A 19,977-nucleotide genomic window follows, 5' to 3' on the forward strand; every position below is an offset into this window, starting at 1 on the left:
AGACGGAGGGGCGTGGCGTATCTTCCAGCCGCGTTCAAGAGCAGTGGTAAATATATGTTCGAGTAACGCAAAATTATCTACAATACAGTGAGGAAAGTTCTATATTTTTTAGTCTTTTCAGCATGTGTACCTTATACCTACAACATGTTAAATTATTTATTTATTTAATTTGTCATATTTGCTTATATATTATGGGTATTTATTCATTTATTTTCTTGTGGTGTTTAATGCCCACTTCACTGTTATTTTTTTTTTTTTTTGTAGCTTTGTGTTTTGTATGTTGATGCTTTCTGAACATCTGTGGTGTTTATTTTGTATCTTTAATGTTTTGGGTGTGTCTTTGTTGTCATTGACTGTTGCCGCTGCGACACACTGAATTAATTTCCCTACTGCAATAACACACACACAAGTAGTTTATAGACAGTTCAACTCAACCACTGTGTGGCAAATTAGGGAAAGTTGGAATAATAAAATTATGAGAACTGTTCTTCACTATGCTCCTTTTCAGTCTCTGTATGATGGGAGAAGAAATATGTATACATTGTATATGAATACATATATCGTATGCAGTGTAACTATTATGAAGTCATGTGATAAACTAGCTATACAAATTACATACAGCATGTTGAGTAAGACATTTACAATGTATTAAAGGATATTGAAAGAAAGATTCTACTTCAACATGAGATCAAATTTAAGGAGCATATTTCAAACAGAAACTTCATTAGTCGGGTCGAATCAACAGTGACCTCAATATACAAATGGCATCTACACAGACCAGCGGAGATTCCTGCACCAGTGAGGAGTGGCATTTCTCATCCAGGCCCTGTAGTAATGTATCTTTCAGACTATAAGTTGCTCAGGATCATAAGTCGCACCAGTCAAAAAATACATCATGATGAAGGAAAAAGGATATAAAAAGTCTGTCTCAAGAAGCTATTTGTATTCATCGCTTCCGACATGACGTGGAACGGAACGGAGCCAGGAAATGAGCAGAGTGAGAAAACAAGGAAGTAAAGGGGGAACTTTTGGGATTTATTGCACTGATGACAGTAAAACACTATCATTTAAACACAAGGAGTAAATAAATATAATTTCTCCGCAGTCATCCCTTCAGGTGTCCATGGTACACACAGCTTTAACTCCGTCAGTGTGGTAGTTCCAGTCATTTTGTTATTTAGAATTTAAAAAACCACCATGACAGTGTCCACTTCTCTGGTATATGTTGTGTTTCCTGTTGTTGTGATGCTTAGTCACATGTGATCACTGTGAGATTTCTGCCTCAATCGGTGGTGGGGCAGATTCACCAAGATTATTGGGGCGTTCGCGGATGTAATGTAATGTTTGCTCCTTGGTCATGTCAGTCAGTGTGAACTAACATTTAAGATATATTGTGAAATGCACAAGTTATATACAAACTGATATATACAACACAGTAAAACAAAAGAGTATAACCGGATTTTAATCCATACATTGCGTGTAAAAAGTTTCTGCAATGTAATAATTTGTTTTCCGTTTCTAAATATATATTTCTTATTTAAAAAAAATAATTAGGATGATATTTGTATAAACTAATAAACTAGGAACAAATTATTATTGCAATGCGTTTTCATGAGAAGTGCAGCATTTGGTCTAAAATAATAACAAAAGCTAGATTGATTAAAATTGAATACAAAATTGATTAAACTGCGGAAGACTCTGGATTTACTCCGCCCCCTTGGGACACCCGATCACCGAAAACCAACAAACCTTTTCTTCAGCTCGCCATTTTCCGTCGTCGATCCGAAAGGAGCCAGCGAGCCGGAGAATCGCCTTTATACCCGTGAAGCAGACCAAACCAGGTAAATATTTGTTCACCTTTGAATAAATACGTGTTAAGTTTGTTTATTACTGCTATGGTTTTGACAATACCGTTGGTATGTGAGTGTTTACTGTGTAAAAGTACGAGCAGTTGGGCCTGGACAGGGGCGACAGCCATTTTAACTGGCCTGAACGAGCTTTAGCCTTCCTCGGCACGGTAGCGTCAAATATTTTAAATATTATTGGGGCAAACCTCGTACGGTTGGATCCATTCAAGGCGAGCTGTGATCGGTTTAAACCTTTTGTAGAAACTCGTGATAATCTCTCCTTCTTGTACTCAAGTCAACGGCCACAGTTTGCTAATGCTAATGCTAGTCGAGAGGGGCTAAGCTAACTAAAGGTTGAAACGAAAAGTAACACTGTTTCTGTAATATGGTATAAGTGGGCCTTGTTGGTGTAGAATGGGCGCGAAATGCCTTTCATAGATCATTGGAAGTTCCATTAGGGGGACTTCATTTGTCGCGTACTGTTTTTGAAAACGAGCGCTCTCTGGTCCGTGTAACAAGTGTATAAGAAATCATTTGGTTATGCGATTATTAAGTGGCTGAACTTTGTATTTTTTCAGATCCAGTCATGCATCGTGACTGTCCCCTTGACTGCAAAGTCTATGTGGGGAATTTGGGTAACAATGGGAACAAAACGGAGCTCGAAAGGGCCTTCGGGTACTATGGCCCTCTTCGCAGTGTTTGGGTCGCCAGGAACCCCCCAGGTTTTGCTTTTGTGGAATTTGAAGATCCAAGAGATGCAACTGATGCTGTGCGTGAGCTTGATGGAAGGTGAGCAACAGCACGTCTGATCTGTGAGCGAAATGAGAAAAGTGCCGTGAACTTGTGATTGTTTGTGTGTTTCAGGACAATGTGTGGTTGCCGGGTGCGAGTGGAGCTGTCCAATGGTGAAAAGCGCAGCCGCACTCGTGGGGCGCCGCCATCATGGAGTAGACGCCCAAGAGAGCGGGATGATTACAGGCGTCGTAGTCCCCCAGCCAGGCGAAGGTAATGTATAGTGCCTCTGTCAGTGACCTTCTATTTGATATGTTGTTAAAGCTTATTCAATTTCACTCTGACCCACAGAGAGTTGTGTCCTGGCTAGTGCCTAGGTGTAGTGCTCTTACTATGTGCTGCTGAGCATGCATTTGTGACTTGCAGTTTCATCTCCATTTACATTGTTTGTCATTACAGTAGGTTGCAGATCAGCCATGCTCTTACTCTATAGCTCTATAGTTAGTCTGAGTTACTCCTATGAAGTGCATTGATTGTATCATCATTTACACATTGCTGGTATTTATATTTCGTTCTGGACTTCAGGTGAAATTTGAATCAACATTTTGTATTTGTTCAATTTCTTGAGAGAGAGTTAACCTGGTGTGAAAGTAGCAAATGTGATGCATTCTTTTTTCTTTTTGTTTGAGGATGCTTTTTATTTTCATCTATATTAATAAGAATGAAACCCGTTGCAGAGCCACCACCATGCCTCTTCTCACCACCCTCTGAGTCAATCAACTAGTCCTCTTTCAGCATCACGTGACTGCTGATCATCGTGTCCCAATCAGCATGGCTGGTGCTGTCACATGACCCGGCACGGCCAGTCGTCAGGTTGCACCAGCCCATTGGTTCCTCATCATGCTGTTCTCAACCACCTCTTCCTCCAACCTTAACCCAATCGACAGCGGCCCACTTCACATTCCGCATCAATCAGCGTATTATCTTCCAAAACGTCTACAACCTACCAGCAGCAGCCTTGGCCTAAGCAATTAAAGCAGGACAAAAGCCACAGCCAGCCCCCATCTGCCTGCCACCTTATCACCTTGCTGCATCTGGCCTGTCCTATTCAGCCAATTCTACCTACCCAGCCGACAGTCTGCCTCCCTTTCGTCATATCTAGCTTGTTGAAAACCAAAAAAAACTAGTAAGTTTTCCTGCTTCATTCAGTACACTGCTGATACGTTTTGAAAGTGAAGAGACAGCTGGTTTACAAAGGTTGATTTTTCTTTTCTTTATATTATTGATGAATTATTAATTGACCTATCAAATTTGTCACGTCATTCAATATTCTGTTTCTTGAATTGAACTGGGTGTCTCATTTTCCAAAGCTCACATGCAGTGGGGTGTCTTGATAGTATCTAATTGACCGGACACCGAAGCACTTACTGCAGTTGTTGACTATAATACATGTTGACAATAATTTCACAGTCATTCGAAGTTTCAAGTTTAATCTTGTGACGGTCAACAACCGACACAGTGACCCACGTCAAGCTGGCCAGGTTTATGTTAATGGCAGCTTCTGCAATATTTTAATTCACTCTTCATCTGGGTGCAAAATGAGATTTTAAAGAAAAAGGAAATCTTGCCTTGAGGCCGATCCAGACTTAATTGGCAAACGTGAATCGACAGTTGCACTTTTTATCTGAAGCTTATGATTTTGCTTTATCATTTAAGAACATTTAGGTTAAAGTTTGTAAGGAAGCGGTTTGTCACCGGGCCCCACAGGTCTCAATGGGTTAGCTCTTCGGTTAGCTCCCACTCCTCAGTGTGTTCCTAACGGTTTGTCATTCTCCCTTGGTCAGATCACCACGCAGGAGGAGCTTCAGCCGCAGTCGGAGCAGGTACGTCACGGTGCAGACCGTCGCCGCTGAGCGACCAACTCCAGGGCACTTTAGTGAGTGACACTTCTTTGCAGGTCCTTTTCAAGGGACAGGAGGAGGGAGAGGTCCCTTTCCAGGGACAGGAACCACAAACCTTCAAGATCCTTCTCACGTTCGAGGAGGTATGGCTTTGCCTCTGCTGCGCTACAGTGAGCCCTTTTCTAACCTCCCATTTCCCTCCACAGTGCCTCCAGGTCACCTGATCGAAAGTGAGATGTGTATGAAGTTGAGGAAGCGGTCTGAAAAGGTTTCGCCGTTTCATCTGATGGACATGATCTGGACTGTCTGGCGGTTTTTCTGTGTGTTGGATTTTTAATCACACGTTTTATTCTGTGTTCTTGTAGCTTGACTTTGCGTACGTTGAGCGGGTGTGTCCGAGAGTGACCTCTGCCTTCTGCAGTCCTCAGTAGTTGTACCACCCAGCATTCCATTCTCCGGTGATCTTTTTCAGCTTTTTTTGTTTCTGAATGTACAGTGTAGCTTGACAAATGTTGATGGAGCCGTTTCACCTTTTTCTATTGTTGTGTTAGAACTTTTTTAATTAAAAAAACAAGTCCTTGTTACTTAGTTAATGCTGAAGTGGTGGTTTCAGATGTGGCTCAGTCAAAAACGGTGACAACTTGAAAACCATGCTCATTTGCATCTTATGATCCAAATTGTATTGTCATTTGTGAAGTTTTTTTTTTATTAAAAAAGTTAATTTACCATCCGTTTTCTACTTTCATTTGCACTGTGTTCATTTCTACACAAGAGGACGCTGTCGCTGCAATAATTGGATGGATCCATCTGAGCTGCACTTCACGTGGCAACTCCGTTCTAGTGTGGCACTGCGTCTTTGCAGATGTGGAATTGACAGGCTTTTTTTGTATATTTTCGTTTGTAGCTACTCATGACTCACTTGCCATGCAATCTACTAATATATTAGGTTTCCAGAACTTCATCAGGCTGGTGCAGGTGGCCAAACCGAACCATGAAGGAGGGGAAACCTCTGCTTCTGCAGCTCCAGACGCTGTTTGCTTTGACTGTTGATATAGGTCAGATTACATCCTGGTGATTCTCTGACAAACCATAGTCATCGAAAATGACCAGGTATATTCAAACAGGAGGAAAGAACATTGTTGGTGTTCAGCCATTGAACTTCTGGGCCAACACCAGCTCATTAAATGGCCCCTAAATGATCCGTGATTTTGGGGAAAAAAAATCACCCGAAGCCCAAACCTTTATTTCAAAATAAAGTCCCCCTTTTCCTTCTGAAACACTTTTTCCTAGCCAAGGTGGTTCTGGTGTTTTAGGAGGGGCTCTCCTACCAGGAAGACCCCGGTGTGTCTCCCCCAAACATGCTTTTCTTCACAGCCTTCATTCTACTGTTCAACTTAAACAGCAAAGCGCCTCATTGGCCAGTCATCCTGGTGGCATGTTTATTTTGACAAGGAAACAAAATCTATTGTCCAGTCACCTTCCTTCTCAGATGCCACCGTGAGCCATGGAAAACACACCACTGACCCATATAAGAAAGAGCGTTTTGAAACGGTCGAGTGGGTCTCGTTTAATGGTACATGGTGCCCAACAGAGCGTTACGCAACGTGGTGAACACAGCTGAACTGTCACGGAGGTGGATGAGAGACTTGACATCCATGACACAGCTATTATGCCTCAACAAGAAGTGAACGGGGGCGTCTTCTCTCCTGCGCTTCAAATGGACGAAGGGAAAACAAAAATCTGGCGGCCTTTCCCCAGACAAATCCCGATCCCCGGTCACCCACCTCTGCGTGTCCCACCGTCCAATGCGTGGCAGGTTCCTCCCACGACAAGCCCACGGCTCCACATTCACGCAGCCGCTCCACGTGAAACGCCGGCGATTCCTCTCAAATCTGCGCGCGCTTTTCCACCAGTTACATTAGGGCCTGTGATGTCATCGCGGTGCTGACTCACGGTTCCCATGGCGACGGGTCACACACTCGCAGCCGTCCACTGAGAAACCCGTGGCATTTGCACCCGCTCTTATGTAACCCGTGTCTGTGGAACCGCCGCGACATGTCACGAAAACAGCGCCTGAACTTTGACTCTTCGCCACCACTGTGGACATGACTCACTCACGTTAACTGTATGTAAAAGTGTAATCTTCATTAACTGTAATTCACGCATCAATATTCTGATATTAATGGACACATGAATGAATGAGTGAAAAAGAAAAGCTACCTGAATGTGACCTGAGCACAAGAGACTTGACTCTGGACCTGTAGTTCCGTCTTTTGCGTCAATAATTATACTTAATCTGTGGATACGACACGACAGATGACGTGAGCGGCTGACATTTATTATCGATATGTTATTAAGCTAATACCTGCGGAGACATATTGCATCCTCATGGAGGAAAAAAAAAGGTTTTTGCTGTAATTATTTCTGTTTATCTGAGCAATTCTCCGGTTTTTTGGTTTTTTTTTTTTTTTGCTTTCTTCTGTTTTTGTTAGTTCTGTTAGTCACTCTATTTATTCAGACTAATATTTTCTCTTTCTAATCGAGATGCTTCTAAATCCTGTGGGTGAGTTCCACAGATGTGTGGTCTGCAGCCTGGCGAGCTTCTGCTTCACATATCCTTATCATAAAGAGCATTATTCTGGGTAAAAAGTCAGAAAAACAGCCTAAAAACAAAGCATAAACATAAAAAAAACATGTGAATGCAATGGATGTCTGAGGAAACACCTTGGTGTTTGCCAAAGACATTATGGAAGTCTGCATATTTATGAGTCCAAAAATTCTTTGGAATGCAGACTTGCATAAGATACAGATGGCAGCTGATGACCTCTGAGCAATACTTGGGTGAGAGGTCGATATTTACGATACAGGAAATTTGGATGTTGGCAGGAGGTTTTGCACTTGGACGGTTTCAGTCGTCCATTTTTACCTCCCATGTGAAGCAACTTCACCTCAGCTGAGGGTCTGAACTCCAGAGTCGCAGGTTCAATCCTTAGGTCTTCAGCACGACTGGTGCACATCAACAAGATCACGGATAGTGAGATGCTAACAAGAGCTACCATGATCCACTGAGAGATACTCATTTCAACAGGCTGAGATTCTGGCGACAAACAAAGCCCCAAGTGAAGGGAGAGCAACAAAGAGGCAGAAGGAAGCACATTTCATGGAAGATGGTACAGTGAATGTATATTTTCTGGGCAATTTTGACACCAAACTGCACAAATCCCACAAGACCTCAAAAGTCTGTCTCAGTTCAGATTCAGTTATTGACTGTTTTTCATTGACAGTTCTTGTTTAGTCCTCATGATTGGAACGTTACATGACAGTAATTCAGGTGTTCTGGTTCTAGAATCAAGTAGTGAGAGTGCGGAGTCAGACAAAGACACAGCGTTGCTGTAAACACACACACACACACAGAGTTGCATTTTGCAGAAGTACGAAACGGTGAGAAGCAATTTAGACAAAAGCCTCTAAAGTGAGTGTACGTGTTGCGTAACTGTGCCGATGACCATCCAGGAGCAGAAGAAGCGTTTGTGAGACCAAAACTAACACTCAACCTTTGTACGAGTTTCTCTCTGTGGAAACGCCTGACTGCACACTGCAGCTGTGGTCAGTGCAGAGATAATAGAGCTGAAACACTCTTTGTCTCTTTTATCTGGCTGAGTGGTACTGAACTGCCTGCAGCAGCAGCAGCAGCAGCAGCAGCAGCCTGTGACCTGTGCGCCTGGCTGTTCATTGGAGTTTCTTGTTTGACTGTTTGTGATGTGGTGCTGACAGCCGCAGGGTGAGTCCCTCATGATGACCGTGTTGACATGTTGTGTTCAGGTTTCTGCTGGGGAATGTGAACAGTCCTGCAAATTATTTACATTTCCAATCAGATCCATGACTTTTTTCTTATTAATGATTTAATCACTGTTAAAAGCCTTAAGAGATTATTCAACTGTATCTTCATGTATGTAAGGTATTGGATGTTGTAGCTTCATTTCATTTGTCCATTTATTAATGAGCATGTTTCTCAATGGCTTGCATATTCATCATCTATATTCAGTTTCTCCCAGTAAAACGTATTACTCCTTTAGGATTCTTCAGATATTTTACTTTTTTAATATGTAATTTTTTTCTATACTCAGATATTTTTTTTTTTTAGTTATGTAGTGTTTTTTTTCAGCACCTAACATTTATTTGGTCTTTGTTTGTTCCCGCCACATTATTATTATTATTATTATTATTTTACGCTGATATTTTTGACTACTTATATGAAGGAAACTCTTAACACAGGTGACAATAAATAATGCAGCTTTTACATTATATTTAGTTTAAAAAATAAATCATGTTTTCTTATTTATTTATTTCTTATTATTTTTATTTTGTTTCAGATGTTTTAAAACAAGATATTGACGTACAACTTAAACATATGACAAAAATAGGGAAACAGATATGTCATTCATGCCAGAATCTGCAGCACTAAACTCTTCAGGACTGAAAAACGACAATAGACAGACAGACAGACAGACAGACAGACAGACAGACAGATAGATAGATAGATAGATAGACAGATAGACAGATAGATCCGAACCGGGTCACAGTTTATTTTTTCTGTGTAGGCCCAGTAGCTGGGTGGGGACGACCTCCGTGCCTGCTCTCCTCTGACATGCGCACTAGCAGTCGGGCTTGGGCTGGGACGTCCTGCATCGGAATCTTCTCCAAGTCGCGGGCCAACCTTCACGTGTGCTGGTGTGTTGACCGGGCTAATTCCACGTGTGAGGGGCCTGGCCCCGCCCACGCACGGGAGCCGCTTCGTCGCCGCCCCCCTGCTCTTCATAAGAGTCGAGTGGCTCCGCGAGGACACCGAAGACATGAGCGAGCGGTTTGGAAGCGGATCCGCTTACGCTTGAGTTCGAGGGGAGTTTAGCGACAGACTTTTATAGAACTTCAAGCAGTTCCGCTTCTCGAGAGAAGAGCGTCTCCTCAGGATCGCATCTGAACTTCAAACGTAAGTGATACGACTCGAGTATTTATCACTATTTTCCTGTGTCTTTCGACGAGAAAATGATGACGTCGCTTGACAAGTTCCTGACATTTATTCTGTCTCTTATCACGAGTCACTCCACATTTGCGTTTTAGTTTTTTTTTAAACACTTAAACTCCGACTAAAGTCGAGTTTGTGGGGACGTTGTTTTTGCCAGAGACGCGAAGCGTCCGGATCCCGGTGACAGCGCGTCATTCCCGCTGCCGGCACGCGCTCGCCCCTCACGTGGAGCGCAGTAGTAAGTGGGCGGAGCCAGACGCCGGCTGGCATTATTCTCCCGCCACATCCTTGAAGAGCCGTGAAACCCCGCCCACTGCCCTGTCGTCACTTCCTGCGAGGATAGCTGGTGCTCGTGCAGGAATGTGGGGGTGAAGTGGGGGGTGTCCCGCCTTAGCCTCACAATGGTTTCATACTTGCGCACGTTTGAAGCTCAATTCGTGATAAACACAACACAAACACAAGTTCAGTGTAGTTCCTCTGACTCAAGCCCCCAGTTGAACTCTGGACGTGACCTCTAGGTGCAGTTATGTAACTCTGGCTGGGTGTTGACTGTGCGGTGCTGTCACAGTAAATACATCATTTATCTTTATTATTATTATTATTATTCATTCTAAAATAAACCATCAACTATCATATGACTCATAACCGACCTTCGTAAACCTTCATATTCCACCTGATGTTATTCGCACTTGCAGTGGAACATAGGTTTGGCAGGATTTAAATAAGTCAAGCCTCTCTGTACAGTTAAGTACAGGCACTATCCACTACTGTTCACAACACTATCAATTACTTCAACCCAATAACCTCTGGTTTCAGGATTTGTTTTATTGATTTAGCCAACCTTCGATGGTTTTCTTCGCCAAACAACACTGAAGATATTCTTATTACAACCAAATAAGTATTGTTCTCACCCAACTACCTAACTGTTTCTATTGGGAAGGTTTTTTTTTCTCTTGATTTGGTTTTGTTTGAACTGTATTTTCTTACGCTTACATTTGCGGTGGATTGTTGTAAACAAAATGAGGGATAATCTAACAATAATTTTATTCACGACGTCATAGTAACGAGTGTGAAATGATTGAGTAATTCGACACGAGTGGTCGTCTCCTTCATGACAACAGTGAGACAACAGCATGGGCCTGTAAAGAGTCGGGGACAGTTTGTCCCCCCTGGATCCTGCCCTGCCCTTCCTGGACGACTGAAAAACCTTTAGCTTCCGCTGATAAACGTGTCATTGTCAGTTTCATGTCCAATACAACGAGGATACCAGTTGGTCGTTTGCTCCATACTTGAGATTTACTCAAGTTATTTCTCGTGACACACCAACCTGGAGTCTTGTGACGCCGGGTGTGTGTTCTGGACATGGATCGCCCTCCAGTGGTGAACATGTGTCCCTACAAGAGCGTTTGGACGGGACTTGCCCTCACATGCCTGAGACAGTTTATGCCTCGACATGTACAGCTCGCAACATGGGCGGGGCCTCGTGAGTCACTGGTTTCTGTCTGCGGTATAAAAGCCTCGCAGCGGCTTCAGTCAGGCACACAGCACTGGTGTGTTGGCAGAGGTCACCCGTGGCAGAATATGGTGAGTTTATGCAGACTTCAGCTAGAGATGTTCAAGGCTGGGTTTAGTGAGTCTTTGATTTATTCTACTTTATTATTGTGATTTATTTTGTTGACTTTGTCTTAGATTAAAAGTTGTTGTTCCCAGTCCTATGCAGCAGTGCGTCAGTAACCAACTTCCTGTTCTCTCATGTCTCCTGCAGTGTGGAATCATGGCATCTCACGTGCCCCCCCTGACCAGCCGAGCCACTGGACCCGCTCGTCGGAACCTCTTTGGACCGGTGGACAGTCAGCAGCTGCAGGTGGAGTACAGAGCTGCCATTCGTCAAGACATAGAGGAGGCCTCCCGGCGCTGGGGCTACGACTTCGTCTCAGACAAGCCTCTGGAGAGCAGCCAGTTCCAGTGGGAAGGCGTCCCGGGCACCAAGGTGCCGGAGATCTACCGGCCCTGCATGCTGGGCACCGCGAGGGCGGCGGGCGCTGCGGGCCACCATAAGGCAGGAAGGGCGGCAGCTCTGAGGGAGAAGGAGAACATTCCCGAAAACACTGACAACCATGTGAGTAACTTGAAGATTGGAGAGTGGACACCAAAGAGGGAGAATCATTCCGGGTTGAAGAGGAAGCAGACCAATATTACAGGTACGTGAGGCGCGCAGTGGGGCGCTGGCTGGACCCTATGTTCATTCTGTCCCGCTCTTCTCAACAGACTTCTACCAGGCGAAAAGGAGAATGGTGATGATGCCACGCAAATCCGGCGAGTAGGTATCGCCACCAAGTGGGACCTGACACTCAGGAATGATCTGCACAGACTCACCAAGGTCACGCTGGAAACTCAAGGAACCAGAGTGGCAAGTCTTTTATACACCGGGCTAAGTAGGGTACTGTTGGGGGAATAGGGGGACTTGAGCAGAGACCACTCTGATCTCGCTGTCGACACGAAAGAAGGGTCTTGACTGAGATTTCGTTTTACACACAGCTGAATACTATGTCAGAAAACTGCCGAATCCATACGAGCACAATACTGTTCACACTTGAAAGAGAAAACCTCTTGAACCAGGCTCATCTGTGATGAAGGATCTTTGGACAGGATCCACTGGTGTTTTTATACAATGTTTTTTATATCTGGGAGCGGAATCACGCTGAAGGTGGGCCTTTTTTTTTTATTACCAGCACTTCCTGTACAAAGTGTTTTCTGTTGTAAGTATCCTTAAGTACCACCATCCTCAGTACTGACAGGGAAATGCTTGAAATGTTGTGATATCATGTACTTGCAGTTGCTTTGCTTCGATTTAGACGCAGAAGTGCCATCATGTCCTTCACCTTCCTCCTCACCCACTTGCATTCTCACCCATTTAAAATGTTCCTCAGTGTCCAGTCCGGACGCTGGCGTGTATCCAGCAGCAAGTATTTTAGACTAGAACACTAAGAGTTTTATTTAGATATATATATATATATATATACTGTATATATTTATCAGAGAAGTATCTATTAAGCTTAATAAAGCACCTCTACGTAGCATAATCCAAACTTGTTTGTATTGCACATTCAGCAGGCAGCGCTGCTTGCTTGTTTTAACAGACCCACAACAGACAATCAGAAGACAGTGTCGCGGAGCATTGCGCTTGTTGAACCAGAGGGAAGTGCTTTATGTCATGGTGCAATTCAACCATCATAGCTGCCTCACATCCACGTGTATCTCTCCTTATTTATGTTGGCAATCCTGCTGCTAAGTGTAATACGAGAGGATCAGGCCACTTGCAGGAAACTTTAAGACCTGTCAGCCCTGAGATGTTCGCCATTCCAAGAGCCTTGCCCCAAATGATGAATGCACTTCGCTTTTATTTACACGCTTATGCACAGGTCCTACATAACTGTTTTGTTTTGAGAGCTACGAATGAGAGATCTATCTTTATTTATTGTTTGTCCTTTTCCTTGTTTTTAATGTAATTATGACAATTGTAAATAAAGTGTTTCAATTAAAAGTGTGTGTGTTTTTGTTCGATGAATTTCAATGGTGTGGTTGAAAACATCGTCTGGTCTCACACCACCTCCATTGGTGCCAGAGAGATCCCGAGACCTTGCAGTGAGTTCAGCATCTCCGTCCTCCAAAGAGCAGAGCTGATGACCCGTTGGAAGCAGCTTCTGGACCCACTTTTGGTGGCCACCCGTCAGTTGAGAACCACTGCATAGCAGAATCAAAGATAGAGAATCAGCAGAGTGACAACAATGATGGTGGGTCACTCTGTGATTAAAATTGAATCAAATGAAAGGTTCCTAGGAGATGTTCATAACCTAAATCCTGCTCCACCTGTGTGGCAGACAGAGAATTCTCATGTGTCCCAGAGTCGCCATTGATGATTGATGATTGTCAATTTATCAAAAAGGTCTTTAAATGCCCGTAATTCGATTGAACTCGAGGGAGACCCCTATCCAGGCCTTTGAGAGAGGATTCCCATGAAATGACGACCTCCTGGCACTAGAGGGCAGTGTTTTTGGTTGTCTCTGCAGAGGACATTGTCGATGAAACACAGTCAAATAATAATAAAATTGCCAAACCAGACACAAGAAGTTCCCTTTCAAAGATCTTGTTTAAGACAGAACAACGTTTCTTATCTTTCTTTTTTGTCTCACTTTCTGCGACACTGTGGGTATGAAACACGTAAAGAGTGAGTCAAGGTCCATAGTCCATAAAAGGCTTGAAGTACATTCAACCATTCAAAACAAATGGTTGCACTTAACCCAAGCTCTGAACCAAACTCACGTATAGTGACCTTGTTGTTTTGTTTGTTCATCCTCAAATTGAGGCTTAACCTTGTTAAAAGCCCCCCAAAGGCATAAGGGCCGCATAAGGAGGGGTTTTCCCCAAAAGTATTCCTCAATAGCATCGATATGCTTAAGAAACACACATGCACACAGAGTTGTCAAGAAACCACAGCAGACTGTTGGTTGTCCTCTGAACTCAAGCATCTGACAGAATAAGTAGAGTTCAGCTCTGATGTATACAGGCGTACGTGTGTCTGTCTGTGGGATTGTTTTTCTTGTTGGAAAAACAACACCTTGTGAGGACATTTGGCTTAGTTCGCACTGTTTTGACAAGTTTAAGCCTGAATCTGAGAATGAAGACTTCTAAATAACAAGGAGCTTAGAACTGGGTTTCAGTCCTGGTTAAGCTTAGCCATGTGTTTTGGATGGTTAGGTTGAGGGTGAGAGCATCATGTCAATAAGAGAGTCCTAACAAGGGTATGAATACATGTGTGTGTCGGGCCAGTGGCAGGTCCAGCCTCCACTCTCTGGCTCCCCCTCCCTTCCTCCTCTGGCACCTGCAGGCTTGCGCCAACCTCTCCCATCCCCCCGCCATCATCTGTCCCTCTGCTCCCTCATCCATTACAGGACAGGACAGGCAGCATTTGTGTGAGGAGCAGGAGAGCGAGCAGCCACACGAGGCGGGGGAGCACAACAGGCGGCAGGGAGAGAGAGAGAGAGAGAGGGAGAAAGAGAGAGAGAGAGGAGACTGCACATATCGATGGCACTAACAATGGAGCTTTAGGATCTAGTGAGGTGATAGTCAGCCAAACAACGGCTGGGGGTGAAGATATCTGAGGCGGGAGGGGGCTCAGGAGGAGGAGGAGGAGGATGGGCCTCAAACACAGACTTGCAATGGCACTGCACAAATTGGATTAAAGCAGTATGGTAACGTTTCTGATTTAATTTATCACCCCACTGCTTGTGTTTCGCCTCATGTGTCCGTGTAACCGAGCCATGCCATCCTCATCTTCATCCTCGTCTCCGTCCCCTGAACACGCTGCAGCTTCAGCCATGGCTACACGCTGCTGTGTTGTTCTCCCACCGCGTCGCATCACTTCAAACAGCAGGGACGGCCGCAGTCCTCTGCTGCTCCTCTGGTGAATGTGACCTATTTTGTGTCTCCCTCGGCCTGTGCTGCTCATCTATGGCGGCTGGAATCGTAGCCCTGTCACGCAGACGTGATGTGAATAAAGTGTCCTGGCCTGTCCAGAGAAACTGGAGCAGCTCAGTGAGGCTCGGAGTCATGTGTCTGCCTGAGCTTATGTTTGCAGGTTGTGATCACAGCGTTTGGACGTCGGGTCTCTAGCAAGGCTCCCATCTGCCGGGGATGCCCTGGTGGATCAGTGGAGACAACACAGCCTCCTTCATTCTGATGATGCACACCTTTCTGTTGTGCATTTGTTTGCTGTTACACCTTATTACTATAATAATAATAATTTAAATGATCACATGGCTTTAAGCCAAACCATGTCAAAGCTGACCAGTGACATAGGGACAGCCCTCAATTATTTAGGCTCTTTGGAAAACGGTTGATATTTCGGTTCATTTTTATCTGAAGGTTCCGACCAATCAGCAGCTGTTTAGCTGCAGCTATTGGATGTCACACGCTTCATTATAGCTGGTGAATGTGCCAAGCGTAACGAGGTGTCAGAGACTTGCTCAAGGGCACTTTGGCAGTAAGTGGGGCAGCAGCCTGGGATCAAACCATTAGCAGTTGAACTGGAGTGACGCCACTCTGGCGATGGATGCTGCAATCCAAGACGCCAATTTACGCAGCATCATGTTCTTCAGCTTCAGTGTGTCGGTTCTGTCCTTCACTACCTCAGGAAAGTCCTGTTGAACCACGTGACAGAAATGCATTCTTAATCCAAATGCAACAAAAGTAAAACAGTCCTCATCTGCATGTGTTTTTTTTAATCAACACACAGAGTTGAGAGAGGTTCCATGTGAAATCTGATGAGGGGCCGGACGTTGGACTTATGTCGTGTTTAATCTGAGTAATACAAATGGCTGGAGTTCTACTTTTAAATATGATCTCATCTTTGTACATCTCTAAGTATCTAGTGATGCTGGATTAAATGGCTGGTTTAAAGTGCTAATCTGGATTAAGTATTGAAGTCGGATTCTTTAGTGATCCATATAGCGAGAGCTTCAACCCGTCGTCTTACCAGTCTCAGCTGCCCTCGGAATGTGATCAGATTAATCTGCGTTCACGTCAGGGACCTTGTCTCATTCAGTGAAATTGAACAGTGGCAAAAAGCCTCTTCTGTTGGATTGACAGCTACATCGCGTTAAATGGTCAGGTGACATTGTCTTTGTAAACCTAACCGTTTAGTGGTCCAGATCTACAAGGCTGTCAGGACAAATAGTAAATCCATGCATCTAGTGTTGTTGCATTCCAGATCGGTCTGGACACTTTTCAAGCGTCTCAGTCTTGAATGTATTTTTACTCAGCCCTGTCTCAGTCTTAGACTGGGCCGACTCTAGATTTCTACTCACGACTGGTGGAGACCGACAGAGAAAACTGCCATCAGTGGTAAAAGAAGGACTCGGCTTTTTGTTCATCTTTGTAGTGTTTTTCTTTGACATTCATCAGGGGTCTCAAACTGATCCACAGTGGGTGCAGGTCTCCACTCCTAACAAATCAGGAAACACCATCAAGATTTTCTGAAGACAGTAGTTGGTCAGACTGATTCGTTGACGCCTGATTGGTTCACCAATGTGAGCCTGCACCCACTGCACCTCATTTGTGGATCAGTGTGGGACTCCTTACATATAGCGTCTAGGTCTTGTCTTGGTGTCCGGAATAACAGATGAGTTTGCAGAATGATGATCCTGCTGATGTGCCTGATGCTCACCTCTGCTTTTCTCCTAAGCTGGATAAGAGTGAGGTGGCAACTCTCGGCCTCCCCTCCACCACCAGTCATGGAGGTTCTGACAGCAACATCAGCACTGATGGAGCAGCGGCAGCATCAGTGGTCACGGCCGGCGGCGCCGAGGGGACCGCGTGGCCAAGTGAGCCACAGCGGACACGTGCCGCACTGGAGCATCTTCAGCAGAAGATCCTGAAAGTGACCGAGCAGATCCGCGTGGAACAGGAGGCCCGTGACGACAACGTGGCCGAGTACCTGAAGTTGGCCCACAACGCAGACAAACAGCAAGCCTCCAGGATCAAACAGGTGTTTGAGAAGAAGAACCAGAAGTCTGCACAGACCATCGCACACTTGCACAAGAAACTGGAACACTACCACAAGAAGCTGAAGGAGATCGAGCAGGTGAGTCAGAAAGTAACGGCTATGCATATGAAGATCAGCACCTTCATCTTGAAGATACGTAGCTCCTGGACCTACTGGTTCACTCTCACGCTCCTCGGTGGCACTTCTTTCTGTTCCACCAGAATGGTCCGGCCCGCCAACCAAAGGACGTCCTGCGGGACATGCAGCAGGGGTTAAAGGATGTCGGGGCCAATGTCCGCGCTGGGATAAGTGGTTTTGGAGGTGGAGTGGTGGAAGGGGTCAAAGGTGGCGTGTCGGCCCTCACTCACACTGCCGTTGTGTCCAAACCCAGAGAGTTTGCCAGCCTAATCAGGAACAAGTTCGGCAGCGCTGATAACATTGCCCATCTGAAAGACACACTAGAGGACGGGGTTGGGGTCCATGCCGACGACGCCCCGACTCCCCGAGCCCTGAGCGGAAGTGCAACCCTAGTTTCAAGCCCCAAGTACGGAAGCGATGACGAGTGCTCCAGTGCCACGTCTGGCTCCGCGGCAGGCAGTAACTCTGGTGGGGCCGGAGTGGGCGGGGCAATGCTGGGGCCTTCCATGGGCAGCCCCAGGTTGGACAGCCACCACCACCATCACGTCCATAGCTCCTGGGACTCCCTTCTGGAGGGTCTGCAGGAGATCAAAGCCAGCCAGGCACACATGGAGGACGCCATCGAGGACATGAAGGGGCAGCTGCAGAGCGACTACTCCTACATGACACAGTGCCTGCAGGAGGAGAGATACAGGTACACACACACACAGCTAACATCGACAGTGTCTGCGGGAGAAAAGCACAAATCAATCGTCTTCACAATACCTCACAGTCGATATGTGAATATGAATTCACCCAGAATCCAATATGAGTGATGAAATAATGAAAGATTTGATGAAACTTTGAAAGACAATATACAGTACTTACACATAACAAAGTACTTCCTCTTCAGATTTGAGTGTCCATTGTCTACGCTCCATAGACATGTTTGTATGAAGGTGACGAAAACAGTGTGCCTCATCGCAGCTCAGAATCGCAGCATAAAATAACAATTCTTCTGTGAGATTCAGAGCAGACGGACATAGGATGTCCCTCTGGGTTTGGAGCCAAAATGTCAACAGCAAAATAGTTAGGGAGCAACATGTGACTCATTGGGGCTTTGGAATGTCACATCTTGACAAGATTGTCGATCCCCCTGACGAAGAGGGTCTGGTTCTATAACTATCACTCAGGTATGAACGTCTGGAAGAGCAACTGAGTGACCTGACTGAGCTGCACCAGAATGAGATGTCCAACCTCAAACAGGAGCTTGCGAGCATGGAAGAAAAAGTGGCCTACCAGTCATATGAGAGGGCACGAGACATTCAGGTGAGCTGTTGAGAAGTTGAAAAATAAGTGGTAAATGTTTGTTCATGAGTGAAGCGTTGCACACAATAAGGCTCGCGAAACTTGAACGCTAGCCTCCAGTTCTATTGGTGAACAAGATTGACAATAGTGACTCGATAACTCACCAGAGTGTGGTTGTGTTTGGCTAAATATAAAAACTCAGGTCTTTCCGTGAGATGCTATCGTGTATCAAAAGTCAAAAGTGAGGGTCATAAATGTATTTCTCTGATGTCTGTGTGTACAGGAAGCGGTCGAGTCTTGTCTGACACGCATCACGAAGCTGGAGCTGCAGCAGCAGCAGCAGCAGGTGGTCCAGTTGGAAGGCGTGGAGAACGCCAACGCCCGCGCCCTGCTAGGGAAACTCATCAACGTCATCCTGGCGCTCATGGCTGTGCTGCTGGTGTTTGTCTCCACCCTGGCAAACTTTATTACGCCGCTGATGAAGACCCGAGCGCGAGTCACCTCCACCGTCTTGCTGACCTTGCTGCTTTTTATCCTGTGGAAGCACTGGGACTTTGTGGAGGTGTGGCTGCTGCCTGGCTGAGCTCCTCCAGAGAGCAGGACGCAGGAATCAGAGCAGTTTGAAAAAGACTGGAAATAGAAGGTTGCAGGGGAGCATCAGCAGCAGGGGTGAACAGACTGTCTTCAGGGTTAAAGACATCATCTTTCAGCTTTTAGGCACAATGCTGTCCATTTGAAGCGTTACATTGCTGTCACCAAAAACTTTCTTGCAAAAATCCAACTTTTTTAGATATTTCTGATACAAAATTGACATCTATTCTAAGAGTGTTGCAAGAGAAGGGCATTTTAAGGGGAGTGGGTTTGTCATGAATGTCAGCGCTTGGGCATGTCCTCCGATCACGACAGCACCGACTTCTACATCCGCCATCGTGTTGACATAAACACACACAGGTTTGTTGCCCCTGCAGACTGTTCATGTGTCATCGCAGCGCTTTTAGACCAATTGATTTCACTCCGTCTCATTATTCAGGTTTCAATAGGGATTTGATATTCCTTGTAAAATGTGTCCAACCAAGCTCAAACAAGAAGCATGTGAAAATGTGTTTTTATCCAGTTTGCAAAACAGATGCTGTTTTGTTTCATAATGGGGAAATAAAACATTTCTTATGCAAGACTTATTTCTTTAGCAATGCTGAAAATCCGTCCATTCTCAGGAAAGTGCATATTATTGAACTTATATTACAAACGAGGTGCGTGGCTTCTTACACTAGTTTAGAAACACGAGAATCGCCTTGTTGCTGTTCTTCGTAAAGCTCGGGAGAAAAAGTTGTTCATGAGCTAATTCAGAAATCAACAAATATAGCCCAAGGGACGTAAGTAACACATTTGAATAATATTTAACAACAGTAGTGACTACCGTTTGAACTCTTAAAAAAACAATTACCTGCTGGAACGTATTGCACGTCAACAGAGACTGTTTGAAGGTGTTCAAGTCAAAAATTC

At 45.0% G+C, this 19,977-nt stretch overlaps 3 protein-coding genes and 1 long non-coding RNA gene across 7 annotated transcripts; 3 read left to right on the forward strand and 1 right to left on the reverse strand.

Moving 5' to 3' along the window:
* Nucleotides 1–1,699: 1,699 nt before the first annotated feature.
* On the forward strand, nt 1,700–5,206 carry srsf3b (serine and arginine rich splicing factor 3b). The gene is made up of 6 exons (XM_053867830.1): nt 1,700–1,841; nt 2,426–2,636; nt 2,712–2,852; nt 4,424–4,462; nt 4,537–4,623; nt 4,687–5,206. Exons 2-6 carry the CDS (start codon nt 2,434–2,436, stop codon nt 4,712–4,714), a joined length of 498 nt encoding a protein of 165 aa, XP_053723805.1. The 5' UTR covers nt 1,700–1,841; nt 2,426–2,433; the 3' UTR covers nt 4,715–5,206.
* A 4,099-nt stretch (nt 5,207–9,305) lies between these two features.
* Nucleotides 9,306–13,014, forward strand: cdkn1a (cyclin-dependent kinase inhibitor 1A). Of its 2 annotated transcripts, none has more exons than XM_053868061.1 (3): nt 9,306–9,470; nt 11,272–11,707; nt 11,775–13,014. In XM_053868061.1, exons 2-3 carry the CDS (start codon nt 11,281–11,283, stop codon nt 11,828–11,830), a joined length of 483 nt encoding a protein of 160 aa, XP_053724036.1. In that variant the 5' UTR covers nt 9,306–9,470; nt 11,272–11,280; the 3' UTR covers nt 11,831–13,014. The 2 variants fall into 2 exon arrangements, with proteins under 2 accessions (XP_053724036.1, XP_053724035.1); XM_053868060.1 differs by lacking the exon at nt 9,306–9,470 and adding an exon at nt 10,961–11,090.
* Nucleotides 12,910–18,048, reverse strand: LOC128760574 (uncharacterized). 3 transcript variants are annotated; one of them, XR_008414843.1, is made up of 4 exons: nt 17,190–18,048; nt 16,732–17,130; nt 15,579–15,706; nt 12,910–13,250 (listed from the first exon to the last, which is right to left on the reverse strand). It is a non-coding gene; the product is annotated as an uncharacterized LOC128760574 (long non-coding RNA). The 3 variants fall into 3 exon arrangements; XR_008414844.1 differs by lacking the exon at nt 12,910–13,250 and having other exon boundaries at nt 13,349–15,706; nt 17,190–17,300; nt 17,418–18,048; XR_008414842.1 differs by lacking the exon at nt 12,910–13,250 and having other exon boundaries at nt 13,349–15,706.
* Nucleotides 14,408–19,901, forward strand: tmcc2 (transmembrane and coiled-coil domain family 2). Its single transcript, XM_053868030.1, has 5 exons — nt 14,408–14,758; nt 16,750–17,148; nt 17,271–17,881; nt 18,360–18,495; nt 18,758–19,901. The coding sequence occupies exons 1-5, from the start codon at nt 14,756–14,758 to the stop codon at nt 19,055–19,057; spliced, it is 1,449 nt and encodes a 482-aa protein (XP_053724005.1). The 5' UTR covers nt 14,408–14,755; the 3' UTR covers nt 19,058–19,901.
* Nucleotides 19,902–19,977: the final 76 nt, after the last annotated feature.

Source organism: Synchiropus splendidus, chromosome 6 (assembly GCF_027744825.2).
Source record: "Synchiropus splendidus isolate RoL2022-P1 chromosome 6, RoL_Sspl_1.0, whole genome shotgun sequence".
Taxonomy (NCBI): domain Eukaryota; kingdom Metazoa; phylum Chordata; class Actinopteri; order Syngnathiformes; family Callionymidae; genus Synchiropus; species Synchiropus splendidus.

Coding starts and splice junctions, on each gene's coding strand:
- srsf3b (XM_053867830.1), top strand. CDS start 2,434: ATGCATCGTGACTGTCCCCTTGACTGCAAAGTCTATGTGGGGAATTTG. Junction 2,637..2,711: donor GTGCGTGAGCTTGATGGAAG/GTGAGCAACAGC, acceptor TGTGTGTTTCAG/GACAATGTGTGGTTGCCGGG. Junction 2,853..4,423: donor AGTCCCCCAGCCAGGCGAAG/GTAATGTATAGT, acceptor TCCCTTGGTCAG/ATCACCACGCAGGAGGAGCT.
- tmcc2 (XM_053868030.1), top strand. Junction 17,149..17,270: donor AGCTGAAGGAGATCGAGCAG/GTGAGTCAGAAA, acceptor CTGTTCCACCAG/AATGGTCCGGCCCGCCAACC. Junction 18,496..18,757: donor AGAGGGCACGAGACATTCAG/GTGAGCTGTTGA, acceptor CTGTGTGTACAG/GAAGCGGTCGAGTCTTGTCT.
- cdkn1a (XM_053868060.1), top strand. Junction 11,708..11,774: donor GAAGCAGACCAATATTACAG/GTACGTGAGGCG, acceptor TCTTCTCAACAG/ACTTCTACCAGGCGAAAAGG.